General features: G+C 55.3%; 1 protein-coding gene across 1 annotated transcript; it reads left to right on the plus strand.

Moving 5' to 3' along the window:
- Nucleotides 1–3,034: 3,034 nt before the first annotated feature.
- Nucleotides 3,035–25,334, plus strand: LOC134339162 (potassium voltage-gated channel subfamily D member 1-like). The gene is made up of 7 exons (XM_063035535.1): nt 3,035–3,192; nt 3,824–5,386; nt 13,701–13,863; nt 17,454–17,540; nt 18,473–18,568; nt 22,342–22,595; nt 24,009–25,334. The coding sequence occupies exons 2-7, from the start codon at nt 4,236–4,238 to the stop codon at nt 24,208–24,210; spliced, it is 1,953 nt and encodes a 650-aa protein (XP_062891605.1). The 5' UTR covers nt 3,035–3,192; nt 3,824–4,235; the 3' UTR covers nt 24,211–25,334.
- Nucleotides 25,335–25,612: the final 278 nt, after the last annotated feature.

Raw genomic sequence — 25,612 nt, forward strand, 5'->3', positions numbered from 1 at the left:
TGATTGCAAAGTATTCACCCCCTTTAACATGACACACTAAATCATCACTGGTGCAGCCAATTGGTTTTAGAAATCACATAATTAGTCAAATGGAGATCTGTTCTTGGAGAACTGTGTGCGGTCAAGGAGTTTCAATTAATTGTACTTAAAATATACCTGTATCTGGAAGGTCCAACTGCTGGTGAGTCAGTATCCTGGCAAAAACTGCACCATGAAGACAAAAGAACACTCAAATCAACTCCCGAAGAAGGTTATTGAAAAGCACAATTCAGGAGATGGATACAAGAATATTTCCAAGTCTCTGAACATTCCTTGGAGTATAGTTAAGTCAACCTTCAAGAAATGGAAAGAATATGGTACAGCTGTAAATCTGCCCAGAGCAGGCCATCCTCAAAAACTGAGTGACCGTGCAAGAAGGGAACTAGTGAGGGAGGCCACCAAGAGACCTGTGACAACCCTGGTGGAGTTGCAATGGCTGAGATGGGAGGGACTGCACATACAACTGTTGTCTGGGTGTTTCACCAGTCACAGCTTCATGGGAGAGTGGCCAAGAGAAAGCCACTGATGAGAAAAACTCACATGAATTTCTAGCTAGAGTTTGCCAGAAGGCGTGTGGGAGACTCTGAAGTCAGCTGGAAGAAGGTTCTATGGTCTGATGAAACCAAAATTGAGCTCTTTGGCCATCAGACTAAATGCTAAATTTGGCATAAGCCAAACACTGGACATCGTTAAAAACATCCCACTCCTACCGTGAAACATGGTGGTGGCTGCATCATGCTGTGGGGATGCTTCACTGCAGCTGGCCCTGGAAGGCTTGTGAAGATAGAGGGTAAAATTAATGCAGCAAAATACAGGGAAATCCTGGAGGAAAACCTGATGCAGTCTGCAAGAGAACTGTGACTCGGGAGAAGATTTGTTTTCCAGCAAGACAATGACCCTAAGCATAAAGCAGAAGCTACACAGGAATGGCTTAAAAACAACAAAGTTAATGTCCTGGAATGGCCAAGTCAGAGTCCAGACCGCAATCCAATTGAGAATTTCTGGCTGGACTTGAAAAGGGCTGTTCACTCACAATCCCCATGCAATCTGACAGAGCTTGAGCAGTTTTGTAAAGAATGGGGAAAAATTGCAATGTCCAGCCATGCAAAGCTGATAGAGACCCATCGACACAGACTCAAGGCTGTAATTGCTGCCAAAGGTGCATCTACTAAATAAAGGGGGTGAATACTTATGCAATCAATTATTTTGTGTTTTGTATTTGTAATTAACTTAGATTACTTTGCAAAGATCTGCTTTCACTTTGACACAAAACAGTCTTTTGTTGTTGATCAGTGTCAAAAAAGCCAAATTAAATCCAGTGTGATTCAATGATGTAAAACAATAAAACATGAAAACTTCTCGGGGGGGGTGTTTATAAGGGGGGGAATACTTTTTATCGGCACTGTGTATACTTGCAGTAATTAATCTTTTTCTATACTTATCATGTATTGCATTGAACTGCCACCACAAAGTTAACAAATTTCATGACATATTAAACCTGGTTCTGGATTTTGCCATCTGGATTGAAATGGGGGTGTGGATCAGAATGCATGGATTGGGATGTATGCTCTGGGAATGTTGATCACAGATTCTGGATGTGAATGTTGGGACTGGAAGACGTAGATGTGGAAAGGTGGAATTGGGGCGTATGCACTGGGATGTATTGATGGGTCACAGGCACTGGGATGTATTGATGTGATTGCCTGGGCCGGAATGGTTGCATGGATTGGAATCTGCAGACTGGAATAGTCAGATATAGAATGTCTGGGAGGAAATGAGGATCTGGCGAAATGAATGTGTGACTGGGAATGGGATTGTGGAAAAGTGAATATGTGCTTGGGAATGGGAATGAGAATGCTGAAAAGGGAATGCATGCGTGGGAATATGGGGATCGGAATGGGAGTGGGAATGTGAGAATGGGAATGTGGGGATGGGAATAAGAACGTTGAAAGGGGAATGCATGCGTGGGAATGTGAATGTGAGAATGGGAATGGGAATGGGAATGTGGGGATAGGAATGAGAATGTTGAAAAGGGAATGCGTGCACGGGAATGTGGGGATGGGAATGGGAATGTGAGAATGGGAATGTGGGGATGGAAATCAGAATGTGAGATTGGGAATGATAATGTAGGGATGAGAATGGGGATGGGATTGAAAATGTGAGAATGGGAACGGGAATATTGGAATGTGAGGATCAGAATCTGAGGTTGCGAATGGGAATGTGTGGTCCTAAATAAGCGTACAGGATGAGGAATATGGGAATCTGGTTCCAATGATTCGATGTATTGGAGTGTATGTTCAGATTGGATTCTAAAAGATGCTGGGTGTAGGTGTGGGTCGGGAATAGAAGGGTGGAGAAGGGTCGGACTTCCGTAAATGGGTGGGGGGGGGGGAGTGGTGCTGGATGGAAACAGGATAGGGATGTGTGGATCGATTTTGGATATACGCAGTGTATAGCTGGGGGATATGTGGATTTCAGAGTCACTGAGCACTAGGGCAGGAACCATTTGGTCCACGCCGACTTGAACTTCTGTCTGCACCGGGACCATGGCCCTCCCATCCCTGTCCCTATCCAAACTTCTCTTAGACATTAAAATCGAGTCAGCGCCCACCGCTTGCGCCGGCAGCTCGTTCCGTACTCACGCCGCCCTCTGAGTGAAGAAGCTCCCCCCAGAGCAGTGACTTCTAGTTGTTGTCTCACCCACCCGGAAGGGGAAAAGCTTGCTTGCATTTACCCTCAAAATTGTGTATTCCTCCAGGAAATCGTTCCTCAGCCTCCCAGGCTCCGGTGCCCGGAATACCTGTGGTGCGGTGTTTGGATCGGAATATGTGGGTCAGAGTGCTTGGGCTGAGAGACCCGCAAAGGAGCGGGAGACTGGGGTACGGAGGGGCCCTCTGCACGCAACCCGCTCCCTTCCGGACCTCAGCGTCCGGGTCCCCGCCGCCTCCCGACGCCCGGCTCCGCCAGAGGGCCCCCGGGGAAGCGTTAGCAGCGCAGTCTCGCCCCGCCCGGGCTCTGCGGCGTCGGCGGGGTGGCCTTTAAACAGCCGCCGGTGCAGGACAGGAGAGCTGGAACATTTCATCAGCGCCGCTGCCGGGGCGGCCGGGCCGGCGAGAGCAGCGGTCAGGAAGGGCACACAGACCGGGCCTGCAGGTACGATGTCCTGCGGGGAGGCAGGGAGATCTCCGCCAACTGATTTTCCCCGCCCCCTGACCGAGGTCCCGCACCCTTCACCGATCTCCGATATCCCTCGCCCTCCGCGTCCCCGATGCTGAGACAGAGTGCGAGGTGGGTCGCTGAGAGTCACCTTTCTCCTGTCACTCTCTCCCCCTCTCTCGCTCTCTCTTTCTTTCTGTTTCACTCCCTCTCTCCACTCTCACCCTCTCCCTCCATTCCTCTTCCTCTCCCTCCCTTTCCCTCTTCTCCTCTCTCACCCCGCTCCCTCCTATTCCCCTCCATCCCCCTTCTCCCTCCATCCCTCTCTCCATCTCCCCCCTCAGTCTCTTCTTCCCTTCTATTTTCACAGTTCCCCTTCTCTTTCTCCCCTCTCCCTCCCTCATCCCCCTTTCTGCCTGCCTGAATTCGCCCTCTCCATCGCTCAACCCATCCCATCCTGCGCCCCTACACCGGACGGGGGGTGACCTCTCGCTCTCCTCCTCCTGTGGGCGGGGTCCCGAGGGCTGATTGTTGTTTTTTTCTCTCAGTCTGGGGTGGGAAGTGGGTGGGGAAGTAGGTTTTATCTCTGCGCCGTCCTGACCGCCTCGCTCTTTGCGTCTCTGTACAGGACGGGCTGCGGGTCCCGACAGCGGCGGGGACGGTAGCGGGACATGTCGAGCGGCGGGGGAGCCAGACCGATCGACCGGCCGCTTTTCAATTCGCCCCCTCTACTTCCTCACCTCTTGAACCCTCCTCACCCTCCCTCCGCCTCCTTCCTCAAATCCCCTTACCCTCCCTCAACAACCCCTTAACCTCCTGAGTCTTCTTCTCAACTCCTTAATCCTGCATCTTCACAGTTCCCTTCCCATTTCTCCTCCCATCTCTCACTCTCCCTCCACCTCCGGCGCCGCCCCCGCCCCCTTCCTCACCCTCACACTCCCCCCGTTCGCCCCCTTCTCCCCTTCACCGCATGCCCCCTCTCTCCTTCCCCTTTCTACCTCCTCCCCTCCTCTCACGCTCTCTCCCCTCCCCGACCAGCCATGGCGGCGGGCGTATCCACGTGGCTGCCCTTTGCCCGGGCCGCCGCCGTCGGCTGGCTACCCCTGGCCCGGGCTCCCATGCCCCGAGCCCCGCCGGCTCCCTCCACCTCGTCGCCGGCCGGCTCCTCGCCCTCCAAGCGCGGCGACGAGCTGCTGGTGGTGAACGTGAGCGGCCGCCGCTTCCAGACGTGGAAGGCCACCCTGGAGCGCTACCCGGACACACTGCTGGGCAGCAGCGAGAAGGAGTTCTTCTACAGCGAGGACACCCGCGAATACTTCTTCGACCGGGACGCCGAGCTCTTCCGCCACATCCTCAACTTCTACCGCACCGGCCGCCTCCACTACCCGCGCCACGAGTGCCTCGCCGCCTTCGACCACGAGCTCGCCTTCTTCGGCCTGGTTCCCGAGCTGATCGGCGACTGTTGCCTGGAGGAGTACCGGGATAGGAGGAAGGAGAGCGCCGAGCGGCTGGCCGACGACGCCGAGGAGGGCGGAGGAGGCGGAGGGGAGGGCGCCGGCGACGCGGGAGGCACCGGCCGCCAGCGGCTGTGGCGCGCCTTCGAGAACCCGCACACCAGCACAGTGGCCCTGGTTTTCTACTACGTGACGGGTTTCTTCATCGCCGTGTCGGTGGTGGCCAACGTGGTGGAGACGGTGCCGTGCCGGGCGCCGGCCGGCCAGAGCGGCCAGCTGCCGTGCGGGGAGCGCTTCAGCTTGGCTTTCGTCTGCATGGACACGGCGTGCGTGCTCATCTTCACCTGCGAGTACCTGCTCCGGCTGTTCGCCGCCCCCTGCCGCTGGCGCTTCGCCCGCAGCGTCATGAGCCTGATCGACGTGGTGGCCATTCTGCCCTACTACATCGGGCTGCTGGTCCCCGCCAACGAGGACGTGAGCGGCGCCTTCGTTACCCTGCGGGTCTTCCGCGTGTTCCGCATCTTCAAGTTCTCCCGCCACTCGCAGGGGCTCCGCATCCTGGGCTACACCCTGCGGAGCTGTGCCTCCGAGCTCGGCTTCCTGCTCTTCTCGCTCACCATGGCCATCGTCATCTTCGCCACCGTCATGTTCTACGCCGAGAAGGGCACGGCCGGCACCAACTTTACCAGCATCCCGGCCGCCTTCTGGTACACCATCGTCACCATGACTACGCTGGGGTGAGGCTGTTTCCCATCGGTCCTGTCCTCCCCGTCCCTCCGAGCACCCCTCCTTCCCGGTCGCCCTCTGCTACACAGTGACCACAGGGGGGTGAGGCGCGCTTCTCGTCGGTCCTTCTCTCATCCTCACCGTCCTGTCCGTCCAGCGCTCCCGGCCGCCTTCTGGAATTGCCACATCCCCATGCTGGGTGAGAATCGCTTCCCTCCCTCATCTATCCCCCGCCCTTCCATTCGCCTTATCCCCCCCACTGTCACATCGCCTTGCTGGGGCGAGGCAACACTTCTCCTCTGTCCCCTATCCCTCCCGTCCCCCCTACATCCGCCCCCGCCAACCGTCCTCACCACCCTTTCTGGATGACCACACTAGGGTGATGCAACAATCCTTCCCATGCAGTATAGTATGTCCATACCTCCCTCCCCTCTCTCCCTCCATCCATCACTCCATCCCTCTATCCCGACCCTCCATTCATCACCCCTTTCCCTCCACTCATCGTTCTGTCTCATTCCTCTATCTATTACATCGGTTATTCTCTCCATCCCTCTATCCCTACAACCTGCTCTTTTATCCATCCATTACTCACCCAACTCTCACCCTCTCACCTTCCCTTCACTCTCCCTCCCAGCACCCCCATCCATGGGAACGTGGGGGGTGGGGGAGTGACGAGCCGGTACAGGGAACGGGAAGTGAGAACGGACAGAATCAGATTAACTGTTTACACACAGGGTCGTGCCGGTGCCCTTGGAGTTAATGAACTCAAACCTGGTGATAAACCGGCCTCTCCAATAACCATGCAGATCCTGAGATCATTAGCAGCTCTTCAACCTGTCATTCATCCCGACATCAGCACTGGCTTCATTCATAATACCAAACCCCGCTCCCCGAGTCAGACACAGAGTGAAGCTCCCTCCACACCGTCCCAACACACACTCCCGGGGTCAGACACAGAGTGAAGCTCCTTCCACACCGTCCCATCACACACTCCCGGAGTCAGACACAGAGTGAATCTCCCTCCACACCGTCCCAACACACACTCCCGGGGTCAGACACAGAGTGAAGCTCCCTCCACACCGTCCCATCACACACTCCCGGGGTCAGACACAGAGTGAAGCTCCCTCCACACCGTCCCATCACACACTCCCGGAGTCAGACACAGAGTGAAACTCCCTCCACACCGTCCCATCACACACACCCGGGGTCAGACACAGAGTGAATCTCCCTCCACACCGTCCCAACACACACTCCCGGGGTCAGACACAGAGTGAAGCTCCCTCCACACCGTCCCATCACACACTCCCGGGGTCAGACACAGAGTGAAACTCCCTCCACACCATCCCATCACACACTCCCGGAGTCAGACACAGAGTGAAACTCCCTCCACACCGTCCCATCACACACTCCCGGGGTCAGACACAGAGTGAATCTCCCTCCACACCGTCCCAACACACACTCCCGGGGTCAGACACAGAGTGAAGCTCCCTCCACACCGTCCCATCACACACTCCCAGGGTCAGACACAGAGTGAATCTCCCTCCACACCATCCCAACACACACTCCCGGGGTCAGACACAGAGTGAAGCTCCCTCCACACCGTCCCATCACACACTCCCGGGGTCAGACACAGAGTGAAACTCCCTCCACACCGTCCCATCACACACTCCCGGAGTCAGACACAGAGTGAAACTCCCTCCACACCGTCCCATCACACACTCCCGGGGTCAGACACAGAGTGAATCTCCCTCCACACCGTCCCAACACACACTCCCGGGGTCAGACACAGAGTGAAGCTCCCTCCACACCGTCCCATCACACACTCCCGGGGTCAGACAGAGTGAAACTCCCTCCACACCGTCCCATCACACACTCCCGGAGTCAGACACAGAGTGAAACTCCCTCCACACCGTCCCATCACACACTCCCGGGGTCAGACACAGAGTGAATCTCCCTCCACACCGTCCCAACACACACTCCCAGGGTCAGACACAGAGTGAAGCTCCCTCCACACCGTCCCATCACACACTCCCAGGGTCAGACACAGAGTGAATCTCCCTCCTCACTGTCCCATCGCACACTCCCGGGGTCAGACACAGAGTGAATCTCCCTCCACGCCGTCCCAACACACACTCCTGGGGTCAGACACAGAGTGAAACTCCCTCCACACCGTTCCATCGCACACTCCCGGGGTGAGACACAGAGTGCGGCTCCCTCCACACCGTCCCATCGCACACTCCCGGGGTCAGACACAGAGTGAAGCTCCCTCCACACCGTCCCGTCACACACTCCCGGGGTCAGACACAGAGTGAATCTCCCTCCACACCGTCCCATCACATACTCCCAGGCTCAGACACAGAGTGAAACTCCCTCCACACCGTCCCATCACACACTCCTGATGTCAGAGACACAGTGAAACTCCCTCCACACCGTCCCATCACACACTCCCGGGGTCGGACACAGAGTGAAACTCCCTCCACACTGTCCCATCACACACTCCCAGGCTCAGACACAGAGTGAAACTCCCTCCACACCGTCCCATCACACACTCACGGGGTCAGAGACACAGTGAAACTCCCTCCACACCGTCCCATCACACACTCCCAGGGTCAGACACAGGGTGAAACTCCCTCCACACCGTCCCATCACACACTCCCGGGGTCAGACACAAGGTGAAACTCCCTCCACACCATCCCATCACACACTCCCGGGGTCAGACACAGAGTGAAGCTCCCTCCACACCGTCCCATCACACACTCCCGGGGTCAGACACAGAGTGAAACTCCCTCCACACCGTCCCATCACACACTCCCGGGGTCAGACACAGGGTGAATCTCCCTCCACACCATCCCATCACACACTCCCGGGGTCAGACACAGAGTGAAGCTCCCTCCACACCGTCCCATCGCACACTCCCGGGGTCAGACACAGAGTGAAACTCCCTCCACACCGTCCCATCGCACACTCCCAGGGTCAGACACAGAGTGAATCTCCCTCCACACCGTCCCACCGCACACTCCCGGGGTCAGACACAGAGTGAAGCTCCCTCCACACCGTCCCATCACACACTCCCGGGGTCAGACACAGTGTGAAACTCCCTCCACACCGTCCCATCACACACTCCCGGGGTCAGACACAGAGTGCGGCTCCCTCCACACCGTCCCATTGCACACTCCCGTGGTCAGACACAAAGTGAATCTCCCTCCTCACTGTCCCATCGCACACTCCTGGGGTCAGACACAGAGTGCGGTTCCCTCCACACCGTCCCATTGCACACTCCCGGGGTCAGACACAGAGTGAAGCTCCCTCCACACCGTCCCATCACACACTTCCGGGGTCAGGCACAGAGTGAAGCTCCCTCCACACCGTCCCATCACACACTCCCGGGGTCAGACACAGAGTGAAACTCCCTCTCTGCCGTCCCGTCACACACTCCCGGGGTCAGACACAGAGTGAAGCTCCCTCCACACCGTCCCGTCACACACTCCCGGGCTCAGACACAGAGTGAAACTCCCTCCACACCGTCCCATCACACACTCCCAGGGTCAGACACAGAGTGAAGCTCCCTCCACACTTCCATTTTCTACCTTGCCCCTACTTTCTTTCACTCCCACTGTCCCTCGTGTCCTCTATACCCCTCTCTCTCTCCGCCTCCCTTCCTCTCCCTCATTCACCCTCACTCTGTCATTCGGCCCTTTGCCTCAACCCCCCGCAGTCTGTTTCTGTTCCCTTTCACTCTCTCCTCTCCTTCTCCTCAGCAACGCTCCCTCCCCGAGTAGTCAAGCCACGTGGGAGGGCTTGGATCGGGTGGGTGGTGGGCTGGGGTGGGGGGAGAGCCGTGCCAGTGCTGCAGGTGGTAGGGAGGGAGTCTCGGGGCATGCAGGGTGGGATCCTCCTCTGTAGAAGACGGTGGCTCAATACCTTGTAGCTAAGACATGGGAGTCGAATCAGGCCATTTGGCCCATCGAGTCTGCTCTGCTATCCCATCATTATCCCCCTCAGCCCCCATTCTCCTGCCTTCTCCCTGTAGCCTTTGACACCCTGACGAACCATGGACCGACGATCTCCACTTCAAATAGACCCAATGGGTTGGTCTCCTGTGGCAGTGAATCCCACCAATGCGTGTCAGGGATTCTCCGTGCTGAAGGACAGCCCTTGATCTTTTCAAAGACCCCAGCCACATAGATCTGACAATACAGGCCCTTCGGCCCATCAAGTTATACCGACCTGTTAAGATCAATCAAACCCTTCCTCCTACAACCCTTCTGTTTTTCTATCATCCACGCACCCATTCTAAGAGTCTGTAAATTGCCCCTAATGTATCTGCCTCTACCACCACCCCGGCAGGTCAGAACATTCCCCATTCCCCACCCCCCACACCTCTCTCTGTACTTAACTTTGACATCCCCCCCCCCCCCGCCGATACTTTGCACCATTCACCTTAAAAATTATGTCCCCACATATCAGTCATTTCTGCCCTGGGTAAAATAAATTCTAGCTGTCAAAATTTAAACTGGCCAGTTATTAATAGAAAACGTAGTGTAACATATCCAGCCAGGCAATTTTCATCTGTTCTCCAGGCCAACAACACAGTGAGCAGTAGGGAGCACTTTACAGTTTCTGACTATTTGTTACTCTGTAAATAAATATCCAGGTTATAAATAAAACTATGTGTTAGGTTTATGTTCAGAATAACAGATCCACAGGAGTGAGTTACAGGCTGGGATCTAATCCAGGGGTTTGGGGAGGTTTATATAGAATAACAGATCCCCAGCAGTGGGTTACAGGCTGGGATCTAGTCCAGGGGTTCGGGAAGGTTTATATAGAATAACAGATCTCTGTGAGTGGGTTACAGGCTGGGATCTAATCCAGGGGTTCGGGGAGGTTTATATAGAAGAACAGATCCCTGTGAGTGGGTTACAGGCTGGGATCTAATCCAGGGGTTCAGGGAGGTTTATATAGAATAACAGATCCCTGTGAGTGGGTTACAGGCTGGGATCTAATCCAGGAGTTCGGGGAGGTTTATATAGAAGAACAGATCCCTGTGAGTGGGTTACAGGCTGGGATCTAATCCAGGGGTTCGGGGAGGTTTATATAGAATAACAGATCCCTGTGAGTGGGTTACAATTTGGGATCTCATGCAGGGGTTCGGGGAGGTTTATGTAGACTAACAGATCCCCAGGAGTGGGTTACAGGCTGGGATCTAGTCCAGGGGTTCAGGGAGGTTTATATAGAATAACAGATCCCTGTGAGTGGGTTACAGGCTGGGATCTAATCCAGGAGTTCGGGGAGGTTTATATAGAAGAACAGATCCCTGTGAGTGGGTTACAGGCTGGGATCTAATCCAGGGGTTCGGGGAGGTTTATATAGAATAACAGATCCCTGTGAGTGGGTTACAATTTGGGATCTCATGCAGGGGTTCGGGGAGGTTTATGTAGACTAACAGATCCCCAGGAGTGGGTTACAGGCTGGGATCTAGTCCAGGGGTTCAGGGAGGTTTATATAGAATAACAGATCCCTGTGAGTGGGTTACAGGCTGGGATCTAGTCCAGGGGTTCAGAGAGGTTTATATAGAATAACAGATCCCCAGGATTGGGTTACAGGCTGGGATCTAGTCCAGGGGTTCGGGAAGGTTTATATAGAATAACAGATCTCTGTGAGTGGGTTACAGGCTGGGATCTAATCCAGGGGTTCGGGGAGGTTTATATAGAAGAACAGATCCCTGTGAGTGGGTTACAGGCTGGGATCTAATCCAGGGGTTCAGGGAGGTTTATATAGAATAACAGATCCCTGTGAGTGGGTTACAGGCTGGGATCTAATCCAGGAGTTCGGGGAGGTTTATATAGAAGAACAGATCCCTGTGAGTGGGTTACAGGCTGGGATCTAATCCAGGGGTTCGGGGAGGTTTATATAGAATAACAGATCCCTGTGAGTGGGTTACAATTTGGGATCTCATGCAGGGGTTCGGGGAGGTTTATGTAGACTAACAGATCCCCAGGAGTGGGTTACAGGCTGGGATCTAGTCCAGGGGTTCAGGGAGGTTTATATAGAATAACAGATCCCTGTGAGTGGGTTACAGGCTGGGATCTAATCCAGGAGTTCGGGGAGGTTTATATAGAAGAACAGATCCCTGTGAGTGGGTTACAGGCTGGGATCTAATCCAGGGGTTCGGGGAGGTTTATATAGAATAACAGATCCCTGTGAGTGGGTTACAATTTGGGATCTCATGCAGGGGTTCGGGGAGGTTTATGTAGACTAACAGATCCCCAGGAGTGGGTTACAGGCTGGGATCTAGTCCAGGGGTTCAGGGAGGTTTATATAGAATAACAGATCCCTGTGAGTGGGTTACAGGCTGGGATCTAGTCCAGGGGTTCAGAGAGGTTTATATAGAATAACAGATCCCCAGGATTGGGTTACAGGCTGGGATCTAGTCCAGGGGTTCAGGGAGGTTTATATAGAATATCAGATCCCTGTGAGTGGATTACAGACTGAGATCTAGTCCAGGGTTTCGGGGAGGTTTATATAGAATAACAGATTCCCAGGAGTGGGTTACAGGCTGGGATCTAGTCCAGGGGTTCGGGGAGGTTTATATAGGATAACAGATCCCCAGGAGTGGGCTCTGTTGTTTTGTGCTCATCTTTAGCAGTTCATCATGCACCTCGATCTACAGCACCACCCCACCCTCTGGGTGAGATATTTACCGTCAGGTCTGCTCTGAACCTCAGCCCTCTCACTATAAACGTACACCTTTAGTTTTAGACTTCCCTCCCCTGGGAAAACGAGTCTGTGCTGATTCGATTAATGTCCCTCAAAACGCTACAAAGTCACCTCCTGAACTGCCTACATCCCAGTGAGAACCACCCCCAGTCTGTCCTGACTCCTCCAGCCCCCATTCCAGCAACAGCCTGGTGAATCACTCTCACACACATTCACGTTCATTCTCTCTCACACACAACATTCTCTCTAAATTTTTAACAGCTGTGTAGACCAACCATTGCTCGAGGCAGAACATTTTTACACGGCCTGTGTAAACTGTGTGGCACTTTACACTGAAGAAAACTCCAGCAGTGTGGCAACGAAGGCTACGTGCGTGGGAGCATTTCAGTGACTGCGCGGCCGTGCACCAGCATGTACACACACACACACACACACACTCACTCACTCACACACACACTCACACACACACTCACTCACACACTCACTCACACACACTCACACACACACTCACTCACACACTCACACACACTCACACACACACTCACTCACACACACTCACACACACACTCACACACACACACTCACTCACTCACACACACACTCACACACACACTCACTCACACACACTCACACTGAAACAGATACCACGTCAGCACACACACACAATCAAACACACTGAAACACACAGTCGCAGTCACACACACAGGTTTGTGAGTGCTGTTGAGGTGTCAATGATCACTTGTTAACACAGATCATTCCCTAAGGGATCACCCAGTGTGTACATCTGTACCAGTACAACCCCACATTCTCACCCCCCCAGACACATTTAATCTCATATTCCCTCTCTCACCCATCCCCACTTTCTCCCAACCCCCTCTCCCTCACATCCTCACTCTCTCCCATCTCCCCCTCTCCCAAATTTCTCTCCTCTGTCTCCCCATCCCTTTCCTCTCACACACATCTCCGGTCTCACATTCCCCTCTTTCTCTCCCCCATCCCTCCTCTCTTGGCCATACCCCTCTTTCCCACATCCCCCTCTCTCCTGCATAGACGTCTCTCTTTCCCAGTCACACTCTCTTCTTCCTAAATCCCTCTATCTCTCTTGCATCCCTCCATTTCCTAACCACATCTCTCTTTCCCACACCCCCTCTCCCCCTCACACACTCTCTCTTTCCCAAACCCCTCCTGTCCTCCCCATCCCTCTCTCTCCCATCCCCCTCTCTCCCAGACCCCTTCTCTCCAACCCCCACTCTTTCCCCATCCCCCTGTCTCCCATCCCCCCTCTCTCCCATCCCCCTCTCTCTCCCATCACTCTCTCTCCCAAACCCCTTCTCTCCAACCCCAACTCTTTCCCCATCCCCCTCTCTCTCCCATCCCCCTCTCTCTCCCATCCTCCTCTCTCCCCCATCCCCCTGTCTATCTCTCACACGTACGGTGTTACCGGTGGGGGGGGGGGTGGTGGCAGGTTTCGAAGGCCCAGGCAGAGAGAGAGACGACGAGAGTGACGGGCGGACGTGGTGATTTTGGAGAAACAGCGTTAACACAGTTTCAGTAGTCGGAGCGGCTGCAGCAGATGGTCGGATTTCACCTGAGACTTTGACCTTCCAGATACGGAGACATGGTTCCCAACACGATTGCCGGAAAGATCTTTGGCTCCATCTGCTCGCTGAGCGGTGTGCTGGTCATCGCACTGCCTGTTCCGGTCATCGTCTCCAACTTCAGTCGCATCTACCACCAGAACCAGCGGGCCGATAAAATGAAGGCACAAAAGGTGGGACGTGGTCAATATCCCCACCAGTACAAATGTTGCTGCAAATCAAACTCTACAGCACAGAGAGAGAGAGAGTCACTCTGTGTCTGACCCCGGGGGTATGTGATGGGACAGTGTGGAGGGAGCTTCACTCTGTGTCTGACCCCGGGAGTGTGTGATGGGACGGTGTGGTGGGAGCTTCACTCTGTGTCTGACCCCGGGAGTGTGTGATGGGACGGTGTGGAGGGAGCTTCAGTCTGTGTCTGACCCCAGGAGTGTGTGATGGGACAGTGTGGTGGGAGCTTCACTCTGTGTCTGACCCCAGGAGTGTGAGATGGGACGGTGTGGAGGGAGCTTCACTCTGAGTCTGACCCCGGGAGTGTGCGATGGGACGGTGTGGGTGGAGCTTCACTCTGAGTTTGACCCCGGGAGTGTGCGATGGGACGGTGTGGGGGGAGCTTCACTCTGTGTCTGACCCCGGGAGTGTGCGATGGGACGGTGTGGGGGGAGCTTCACTCTGTGTCTGACCCCGGGAGTGTGCGATGGGACGGTGTGGGGGGAGCTTCACTCTGTGTCTGACCCCGGGAGTTTGTGATGGGACGGTGTGGAAGGTGTTTCACTCTGTCTGACCTCGGGAGTGTGTGGTGGGACCCTGTGGAGGGGGTTTCACTCTGTGTCTGACCCCGGGAGTGTGTGATGGGACGGTGTGGAGGGAGTTTCACTCTGTGTCTGACCCCGGGAGTGTGTGATCGGACAGTGTGGAGGGAGCTTCACTCTGTGCCTGACCCTGGGAGTGTGCGATGGGACGGTGTGGAGGGAGCTTCACTCTGTGTCTGACCCCGGGAGTGTGCGATGGGACGGTGTGGAGGGGGTTTCACTCTGAATCTGACCCCGGGAGTGTGTGACGGACGGTGTGGAGGGAGTTCCACTCTGTGTCTGACCCCAGGAGTGTGTGACGGACGGTGTGGAGGGAGTTCCACTCTGTGTCTGACCCCGGGAGTGTGTGACGGGACGGTGTGGGGGGAGTTCCACTCTGTGTCTGACCCCGGGAGTGTGTGACGGGATGGTGTGCGGGGAGCTTCACTCTGAGTCTGACCCCGGGAGTATGTGATGGGACGGTGTGGAGGGGGTTTCACTCTGTGTCTGACCCCGGGAGTGTGTGATGGGACGGTGTGGAGGGAGTTTCACTCTGTGTCTGACCCCGGGAGTGTGTGATGGGACGGTGTGGAGATAGCTTCACTCTGAGTCTGACATCGGGAGTGTGTGATGGGACGGTGAGGAGGGAGCTTCACTATGAGTCTGACCCCGGGAGTGTGTGATGGGACAGTGTGGAAGGTGTTTCACTCTGTCTGACCTCGGGAGTGTGTGATGGGACAGTGTGGAGGGGGTTTCACTCTGTGTCTGACCCCGGGAGTGTGTGATGGGACGGTGTGGAGGGAGCTTCACTCTGAGTCTGACCCCGGGAGTGTGCGATGGGACGGTGTGGAGGGAGCTTCACTCTGTGCCTGACCCCGGGAGTGTGCGATGGGACGGTGTGGAGGGAGCTTCACTCTGAATCTGACCCCGGGAGTGTGCGATGGGACGGTGTGGAGGGAGCTTCACTCTGTGTCTGACCCCGGGAGTGTGCGATGGGACGGTGTGGGGGGAGCTTCACTCTGAGTCTGACCCCGGGAGTGTGCGATGGGACGGTGTGGGGGGAGCTTCACTCTGTGTCTGACCCCGGGAGTGTGCGATGGGACGGTGAGGAGGGAGCTTCACTATGAGTCTGACCCCGGGAGTGTGTGATGGGACAGTGTGGAAGGTGTTTCACTCTGTCTGACCTCGGGAGTGTGTGATGGGACAGTGTAGAGGGGGTTTCACTCTGTGTCTGACCCCGGGAGTGTGTGATGGGACGGTGTGGAGGGAGCTTCACTCTGAGTCTGACCCCGGGAGTGTGCGATGGGACGGTGTGGAGGGAGCTTCACTCTGTGCCTGACCCCGGGAGTGTGCGATGGGACGGTGTGGAGGGAGCTTCACTCTGAATCTGACCCCGGGAGTGTGCGATGGGACGGTGTGGAGGGAGCTTCACTCTGTGTCTGACCCCGGGAGTGTGCGATGGGACGGTGTGGGGGGAGCTTCACTCTGAGTCTGACCCCGGGAGTGTGCGATGGGACGGTGTGGGGGGAGCTTCACTCTGTGTCTGACCCCGGGAGTGTGCGATGGGACGGTGTGGGGGGAGCTTCACTCTGTGTCTGACCCCGGGAGTGTGCGATGGGACGGTGTGGAGGGGGTTTCACTCTGTGTCTGACCCCGGGAGTGTGTGATGGGACGGTGTGGAGGGAGTTTCACTCTGTGTCTGACCCCGGGAGTGTGTGATGGGACGGTGTGGAGGTAGCTTCACTCTGAGTCTGACCCCGGGAGTGTGCGATGGGACGGTGTGGGGGGAGCTTCACTCTGAGTCTGACCCCGGGAGTGTGCGATGGGACGGTGTGGGGGGAGCTTCACTCTGAGTCTGACCCCGGGAGTGTGCGATGGGACGGTGTCGGGGGGAGTTTCACTCTGTGTCTGACCCCGGGAGTGTGCGATGGGACGGTGTGGGGGGAGCTTCACTCTGTGTCTGACCCCGGAAGTGTGCGATGGGACGGTGTGGGGGGAGCTTCACTCTGTGTCTGACCCCGGGAGTGTGCGATGGGACGGTGTGGAGGGAGCTTCACTCTGTGTCTGACCCCGGGAGTGTGTGATGGGACGGTGTGGAGGGAGCTTCACTCTGTGTCTGACCCCGGGAGTGTGCGATGGGACGATGTGGAGGGAGCTTCACTCTGTGCCTGACCCCGGGAGTGTGTGATGTGACAGTGTGGTGGGAGCTTCACTCTGTGTCTGACATCGGGAGTGTGTGATGGGACGGTGAGGAGGGAGCTTCACTATGAGTCTGACCCCGGGAGTGTGTGATGGGACAGTGTGGAAGGTGTTTCACTCTGTCTGACCTCGGGAGTGTGTGATGGGACAGTGTGGAGGGGGTTTCACTCTGTGCCTGACCCCGGGAGTGTGCGATGGGACGGTGTGGAGGGAGCTTCACTCTGAGTCTGACCCCGGGAGTGTGCGATGGGACGGTGTGGAGGGAGCTTCACTCTGTGTCTGACCCCGGGAGTGTGCGATGGGACGGTGTGGGGGGAGCTTCACTCTGAGTCTGACCCCGGGAGTGTGCGATGGGACGGTGTGGGGGGAGCTTCACTCTGTGTCTGACCCCGGGAGTGTGCGATGGGACGGTGTGGGGGGAGCTTCACTCTGTGTCTGACCCCGGGAGTGTGCGATGGGACGGTGTGGAGGGGGTTTCACTCTGTGTCTGACCCCGGGAGTGTGTGATGGGACGGTGTGGAGGGGGTTTCACTCTGTGTCTGACCCCGGGAGTGTGTGATGGGACGGTGTGGAGGGAGCTTCACTCTGTGTCTGACCCCGGGAGTGTGCGATGGGACGGTGTGGAGGGGGTTTCACTCTGTGTCTGACCCCGGGAGTGTTACCTGTCTATATGGCTTCCGCAGTCTCCCTGTGTTCCTGAGTCCATCTCACCTGATGGAACATAATCCACCCCCACCCCACCCTCGCCTCGTGACTCACCCACCATTTCCCCACAGAAACTCCGGCTGGCCAGAATCCGTCTCGCAAAATCAGGGACCACTAACGCCTACCTGAAGTACAAGGAAAACGGAGGGCTGGATCCGGTAAATATTCTGATGGAACAATCACAGTCATTTTTCATCACCTATTGCACGTTGAGGAGACAGGGAGGGGTGCTGGGGAGGGGAGGTCACAGAGATGGGGAGGGAGACGGTTCCAGAGACAAGGAGGCGTGTAGGGGAGGGAGGGGATCACGGAGATGGGGAGGGGGTCATGGAGATGGGGAGGGGTGTAGGGGAGGGAGGGGGTCACGGAGATGGGGAGGGGTGTAGGGGAGGGAGCGGGTTCATGGAGATGGGGAGGGATGGAGATCACAGAGATCGGGAGAGGTGTAGGGGAGGGGTGTCACAGAGACGGGGAACGGTTTAGGAGAGGGAGGGCAGGTCACAGAGATACGGAGGGAGGGGTCACGGATATGTGGAGGGGTGTAGGGGAGGGGGGTCACGGAGATGGGGAGGGGTGTAGGGGAGGGTTGGTCACAGAGATGGGGAGGGAGAGGGTCACGGTGATGGGGAGGGGTATAGGGGAGGATGGGGGTCATAGCGATGGGGAGGGATGGGGTCACGGAGATCGGGAGGGGTGTAGGGGAGGGGGGACACAGAGATAGGGAGGGGGTCACGGAGATGGGGAGGAATGTGGTCACAGAGACGGGGAGGTTGAGGTAATGGAGACAGAGAGGTTTATCGGGCAGGCGGGTCTCTCGGAAAAGAGGGGTATTAGGGGAGGTATGGACAGAGTGTGGGGTCCGTTCAGGGTTTTCCTCGCAGAGTCTCCACAGTCTGTGTCTCGGGGGTCTGATGGGAAACAGATCCAACGTGAGGAATCCCTTGGATGGGAGGGGAGCCAGTGCTGGGAGCGGGAACTGAGGGGCTGAACCAAATAGTCTTGATCCTTGAAGATAACGGCTCTCACTTTCTCTCTCTCTCTACCACACCTCTCCCTCTCTCCTCCCTACCTCTCTGTCTCTATACCCCAGGACCTAGACTCGGACACCCACGCTCTCCTGGCCCGTAAGATCTCTATCTTTGAACAACAGCATCACCACCTCCTGCACTGCCTGGAGCGGACCACGGTGAGACCGGGGAGGCGCCTTGTGATAGGAAATGGCGGAATACCGGGGTTGGGATGGTGATGATTGGGATGAATTGGGAAGCTTGGAGATCGGGTGGAGAATACTTAGATCACCAGGCGGGATATTGTTTCTGAGATGGGGAGTTAGGATACTGTGGTTGGGATGAGTTGGGAAGTTAAGGAATTGAGATGAGGAATATTGGGATGGGGTGAGATACTGAGGTAGGGACGTGATGGAGCATTGGGAGGATTGGAATAAGTTGTGAAGTTCAGGAATTGAGACGAGGAATATTGGGATAGGAAGTAGTGAGATACTGAGGTTGGGATTGGGAGGGGTGTGATGAATTTTGAGGTTTGGAGATTGGGACAGGAAGGGTTTAGCTATCAGTAATGGGATGGGAAGTGTTGGGATAAATCGGGAAATTCAAGGATTGAGATGAGGATTATTGGGATAGAATGGGTTGGGATACAGGCTGGGATGTGGAGAGGTGGGATGAAGCATTGGAAGAATTGCAAAGAGTTGAGAAGTTCTGAGATTGGCATGTGGTGGTGGTTGAGGATTGGGCTGCTAGACAATAATATCCAAGAGAATACCTAAAGGTATATAAAGAGTAAAAGAGAGATTAGAGTGAATATTGGACTGCTGGAAAATGACGTTGGAGATGTGGTAATGGGGACACGAAATGGTGGACTATCTGCATGAGTATTTTGTATCAGTCTTCTCTGTGGAAGACACTAGTAGTGTGCAAGAAGTTCAAGAGTGTTGCGGGGCAGAAGTGAGTTCAATTGCTACTACTAGGGAAAAGGTGCTTGGGGAACTGAAAGGTCTGAAGGTAGGTAAATCACCCGGACCAGGTGGACTACACCCAGGGTTCTTAAAGAGGTAACTGAAGAGATCATGAAGCATCAGTAATGATCTTTCAAGAATCGCTAGATTCTGGAATGGTTCCAGAAGGCTGAAAAATTGCAAATGTCACTCCACTCTTCAAGAAGGGAGAGAGGCAGAAGAAAGGAAACTATAGGCCTGTTGGTCTGACCTCAATGGTTGGGAAGGTGTTGGAGTTGATTATTAAGGATGAGATCTCAGGGTATTTGGAGGCACATGATAAAATAGGCCGTAGTCAACATGGTTTCCTCAAAGGAAAATCTTGCCTGGCAAATCTGTTGGAATTCTTTGAAGAAACAGGCAGGATAGACGAAGGAGAATTGGTTGATGTTGCGTACTTGGATTTTCAGAAGGCCTTTGACAAGGTGCCACACATGAGGCTGCTTATCAAGCGACGAGCCCATGGCATTACAGGAAAGGTTCTAGCATGGATAGAGCAGTGACTGACTGGCAGAGGGGAAAGAGTGGGTATAGGGAGCCTTTTCTGGTTGGCTGCCGGTAACTAGTGGTGTCCCACAGGGGTCTGTGTTGGAACGAACACATTTTACGTTATATGTGTCAATGATCTGGATGACAGAATTGATGATTTTGTGGCCAGGTTTTCAGGTAATACAAAGATAAGTGGAGGGCAGGTAGTTTTGAGGAAGTGGAGAGGCTACAGAAGGACCTGGATAGATTGGGAGAATGAGAAAAGAAGTGGAATAAAGGAATAGATTATTTTAAAACGGTGAGAAAATTCAAGAATCTGAGGTGCAAAGGGGTATTGGGGATGGAACAGGATAAGGTGAGGTGGGATATTGAAGTTGAGGAAGAGGAGAGACTTTCGGGAAGGAAGCCCAGGGAAGAGGTGAATTGGAACATTGGGGAAGTGACACATGGGGAGCTGGGACCTGGCAAGATGGGATGTGGAGAGAAGGGACAGAATGGGGAGGGAAGATGTATTGGAAAACGGGGAGGGTTGGGGTATCAGGGACTGAATGGGGAGAGACCAGTATCAGGGAGAGATGTGTATTGGAAAATGGGGAGGGACAGGTATCGGGGATGGAACGGTGAGGGATGGGATGAGGGAAATTTGGGGATTGTGATGATTATTGGGATAAAGTGAGTTGGGATATTGGTGTTGTGGATGGGGAGAAGATTTTTGGAAAGGAAGCCTGGGGAAGAGGTGAGATGGGATGTTGGAAAATGGGATTTGGGAATATGGGACATTGGGAGTTGGAACTTGGATTTTGACACTTGGTGAGGTGAGAGATGGTGAGGTGGGATTTGGGGAGATGGGACATTGAGGAAGGAACATGGGGAGTAGGGACATTGTGGGTAAGGACTTGGTAAGATGGGGCATTGTGAGGTGGGACGTGGAGAGATGGGACAAAATGGAGAACATAGAACATAGAAATCTACAGCACATTACAGGCCCTTCAGCCCACAATGTTGTGCTGACTATGTAACCTACTCTAGAAACTGTCTAGGATTTCCCCACTGTATAGCCCTCTTTCTAAACTTCATATACCTATCTAAGAGTCTCTTAAAAGACCGTCTCTTAAAAGGAGGGATGGGGTATTGGAAAACGGGGAGGGACAGGGTACTGGGGACTGAATGGGGAGAGACTGGTATCAGGGATGGAACGTTGAGGGATGGGATGAAGTGTATTGGGATAAGATAAGGCACCAAATTTCTTGGTGTTCACCTGGCGGAGAATCTCACCTGGTCCCTCAACACCAGCTCCATAGCAAAGAAAGCCCAGCAGAATCTCTACTTTCTGCGAAGGCTGAGAAAAGTTCATCTCCCACCCCCCCCCCCCATCCTCACCACATTTTACAGAGGTTGTATTGAGAGCATCCTGAGCAGCTGCATCACTGCCTGGTTCAGAAATTGTACCAGCTCGGATCACAAGACCCTGCAGTGGATAGTGAGGTCAGCTGAGAAGATCATCGGGGTCTCTCTTCCCGCCATTACAGGCATTTACAACCACACGCTGCATCCATAAAGTAAACAGCATTGTGAAGGACCCCACACACCCCTCATACAAACTCTTCTCCCTCCTGCCATCTGGCAAAAGGTACCAAAGCATTCAGGCTCTCACAACCAGATTATGTAACAGTTTCTTCCCCCAAGTCATCAGACTCCTCAATACCCAGAGTCTGGACTGACACCAACCTACTGCCCTCTACTGTGCCTTGTTTATTATTTATTGTAATGCCTACACTGTTTTGTGCACTTTATGCAGTCCTAGGTAGGTCTGCAGTCTAGTGTAGTTTTTGTGTTGTTTTACGTAGTTCAGTGTAGTTTTTGTATTGTTTCATGTAGCACCATGCTCCTGAAAAACGTTGTCTCGTTTTTACTGTGTACTGTACCAGCAGTTATGGTCGAAATGACAATAAACAGTGACTTGACTAGACTTGACTTGAGGTGGGATATTGGGGTTGTGGATGACGAGAAGCCTTTCAGGAAGTGGTGAGATAGGACATTGGAAGATTGGATTTAGGGAGATGGGGAGATGGGACATAAGGGAAGGGACTTGATGAGGTGGAAAGTAGGGAGTTGCGATGTGAGGAAGTGGGACAGAATGGAGAGGGATGGTGTATTGGAAAATGGAGAAGGTCGGGGGATTGGGGACTGAATGGGGAGAGACCGGTATCAGGGACGGAACGTTGAAGGACGGGATGAGGGAAATTTGGGGATTGTGATGAGGTGTATTGGGATATTGGGGTTGTTGATGGGGAGGAAGCCTGGGGAAGAGGTGAGATGGGACGGGGAGATGGGGCATTCAGAGTTGGGACTTGGGGAGATAGGACTTGGGAGGTGGGGAGTTGGAAGATGGTTGTGTAGTGTTTCTGGGAGGGAGAGAGGTTCTGGGACACTCATGACCCTCTTGCGTCCTTCCACAGAGCCACGAATTCACGGATGAGCGAACCTATGCCCAGACCTGCCTGTCAGACTCCTCGGCGTCCCGGGGCAGTCGGAGCACCTCCCTGTCCTCCCCCCACCGTGGCCGGAGGGGGGCGTGCTGCTGCCCCCTCTTCCCCAAGCGGCGACTGTCGCGCCTGGGGAGCTCCAGCACATCCGTCAGCCGGGCCGCCAGCACCCAGGGGCTCAGCACCATCCTGGCCCTCGGCTCCCGCCGGCACGACACCTCTCACAGGTAAGCCCAGCCTCGCCGGGAATGACTCGAAAAGCCGTCCAGGAACTGGCGCCCCCACACCACCCTTGGGAGGCATTTTCCAAACTCCAGCCCCCACCCAAACTATTAGTCCTTCCACCAATCCCCTGGTCTCACCTTAAAACTCGTCCGCTTATCTTAGACATGTCCCACCTCCCTTTCCATTCCCATCCTTCTCCTCACTCTCCCCCCCCTCCCTGCCCCTCACTCTCTCCCTCAATCCCTTCCCCTCACTCCTTTCTCCCTGTCCCCTCACTCTCTCCCTCAATCCCTTCCCCTCACCCCTCACTCTCTGCCCCTTCTCTCTCTCCCTCAATCCCTTCCCCTCACTCCTCTTTCCCTGTCCCCTCACTCTCTCCCTCAATCCCTTCCCCTCACCCCTCACTCTCTGCCCCTTCTCTCTCTCCCTCAATCCCTTCCCCTCACCCCTCTCTCCCTGCCCTCTCACTCTCTCCCTCAATCCCTTCCCCCTCACCCCTCAGTCTCTCCCTCAATCCCTTCCCCTCACCCCTCATTCTCTGCCCCTTCTCTCTCTCTCCCTCAATCCCTCCCCCTCACTCCTCTCTCCCTGTCCCCTCACTCTCTCCCTCAATCCCTTCCCCTCACCCCTCACTCTCTCCCTTCCCCTCACCCCTCTCTCCCTGTCCCCTCACTCTCTCCCTCGATCCTTTCCCCCTCACCCCCCTCTTCCTTCCCATCCTCATCACCCTCTCTCTCTCTCTGGCTCCTCTTTCTTTGTCTCCTTTCCGTCTTTCATTCTCTGTCCATCTCCCCCTTTCTCTCCTCCCCACGCCTCTCTCGGTCCCGGTCCATCGCCCAGCTGCCCCCACTCCCCCCACCAGGGCAGACGTCGGCTCTGTTTCCTCCCCTCCGCCCAGCACTGAGCGAGGGCCGAGAAGCCGCGCTGCCTCGGGGTCACTCTCCGGTTTCCTCTCAGGATTTCGGCATCTGCACCGTTTTCCTGCTCACTGTCCTCCGGGGCTCGACTGGCCGGGAGCATCTGCTGTTAATCATTTCTCTCTGCCTCTCCCTCTCTCCCTCCCCCCCCCCCCCCGTCTCATTATCACTCTCCCTTTCCGTCTTTCTTCCCCTTCTCTCCTCCCCACTCTCTCTCCCCTTCTCACCCCTCCCCCTTTCCTCTCTCTCTCCCCCTCCTCCTCTCTCTCCCTCCCTCACTCGTCCTCTCTTCCCCTCCCTCTCCTTCACTCGCCTTTTCTCCCCCCTTTCATCTCGCCCCTCCTTCCCCTCCGTCTGCCTTTCCTCTCCAATTTCTCCTTTGCTCTCCCCTCATCTCTCCCCTACCCTTCCTGCTTCTCTCCCCACACCCTCTCACTCTTTCTTCCCCCCCCTCCCCTTTCTCCTTCATCCCCTCCGCCCCCGCCGCCCCCTCCCCAGCCGCTCCAGTCTCAACACCAAGCTGCCCAGCGCGGTGAAACTGAACTGCTTCCCGTCGGACCTGGCCGGCACCACGGTGGGGCTGCCATCGCCACTGGCTGACACCCCCGAGGAGAGCCCGCCGGGATCGCCGGACCTGCTCCGTAACTCCAGGCTGACGGCCGCCTACAGCCGGGACGCGGTCCGCATCTCCTCGCTCTAGCGGGCGGGCTGAGACGGGGGGTGCGGGGGCTGCCGTCGCCCCCGGACACTGAACGAGCTTGAACGGACTTGGCGTGGCGTCGCCTCCGGGGATCCCGGAGATGGTCACGGCGGATACGGGCGGGTAGACAGCCCCAACCTGTACCGTCCGGCACAACAGCAGCAACTCTACTTAATCATGAACTGCCTTTGCATGAATCCGCTGGGACCCGGGACATCCGAGTGCGGGATCCTGTTCCGGAGAGTGTACTCGGTAACCACCCACAGGGGGACAGGTGGGAGATCTCACCCACGCTGTCTGCTCTTTGCTGGGGGTGGGGTGGGGAGCACAATATTAACGGCTGCTCACTGCACAGGGATGGGTGTGAGTGTGTGTGTGTCGGTGAGAGAGAGAGTGTGTGTGTGTGCGTGTGTGTGTGAGTGTATGTGGATGTGAGTGTCTGTGTGTGTGTGGATGTGAGAGAGTGTGTGTGTCTGAGCGAGTGTGTGCGTGTGTGGGTGTGGGTGTGTGTATGTGTCTGTGAGTGTGTGTATGTGTGTCTGAGTGTGTATGTGAGAGAGTGCCTGTCTGTGTGTGTGTGGGTATGTGGGTGTGAGAGAGAGTGTGTGTGAGAGAGTGTCTGTGTGGGTGTATGTCTGTGTGTGTGTGTGTGTGTGTGTGTGTGTGTGTGTGTGTATGTGTGAGAGTGTCTGTGTCTGTATGTCTGTGTGTGTGTGTGAGAGTGTCTGTGTGGGTGTATGTCTGTGTGTATGTGTGTGTGTGTATGTATGTGGGTGTGAGAGAGAGTGTGTGTGTGTGTGTGTGTGTGTGTGTGTCTGTCTGTCTGTGTATATGTGGGCACTCCGGGTGTCTGCAGTGAGTGGTGAGGAGGGTCCGGCTGGGCACAGCTCGATCCAAACTGACGATGGTAGTGAAAGCAGATCTGATGGACCCAGCTCATTATACATCCACCCCCTTCGCTCATTCTCCCCCCTTCCACCTCATCTCCTCACCCACCCTTCTCTCCCCTCTTCCTCCACCACCTCCCCTCCCCAACCTACCAACCCACCCCTCCTCCACCCCACCCACACCTCTCTCCCCCAACCAATCAGTCGTCTTCCAGCATGCACTTCAGGCTAATGTACACCAGGAACCTCAAGGGGGTGGGGTGGGGAGGGGGGAGGGGGTGTGGGTATCAGGGTGATGAAGGGGGGGTGCGAATCTCGCCCAGACCTATGACTCCCTCCAAATTAATCTAATAAAAATGAATATAAACACTGAACACTGTCCACCCTCTGGTTGTGTCATCCGTCTTCACCCCACGGGCATGGGCTAGCAGGGAAAGAGGGGCTGAAGGGCCTTGCTGATGGTCAAAATCCACTGGGAAGACTAGACTCAAGCACAAAGTCTCTTGGGCAGAGCC

The sequence above is a fragment of the Mobula hypostoma genome, chromosome 28 (assembly GCF_963921235.1).
Source record: "Mobula hypostoma chromosome 28, sMobHyp1.1, whole genome shotgun sequence".
NCBI lineage: Eukaryota > Metazoa > Chordata > Chondrichthyes > Myliobatiformes > Myliobatidae > Mobula > Mobula hypostoma.

Bases quoted from the DNA above. Each gene is read 5' to 3' on its own strand.
- LOC134339162 (XM_063035535.1), top strand. From the start codon at position 4,236: ATGGCGGCGGGCGTATCCACGTGGCTGCCCTTTGCCCGGGCCGCCGCC. The intron at 17,541-18,472 runs GTAAATATTCTG...TCTATACCCCAG, and splicing joins AAAACGGAGGGCTGGATCCG to GACCTAGACTCGGACACCCA. The intron at 18,569-22,341 runs GTGAGACCGGGG...GTCCTTCCACAG, and splicing joins ACTGCCTGGAGCGGACCACG to AGCCACGAATTCACGGATGA.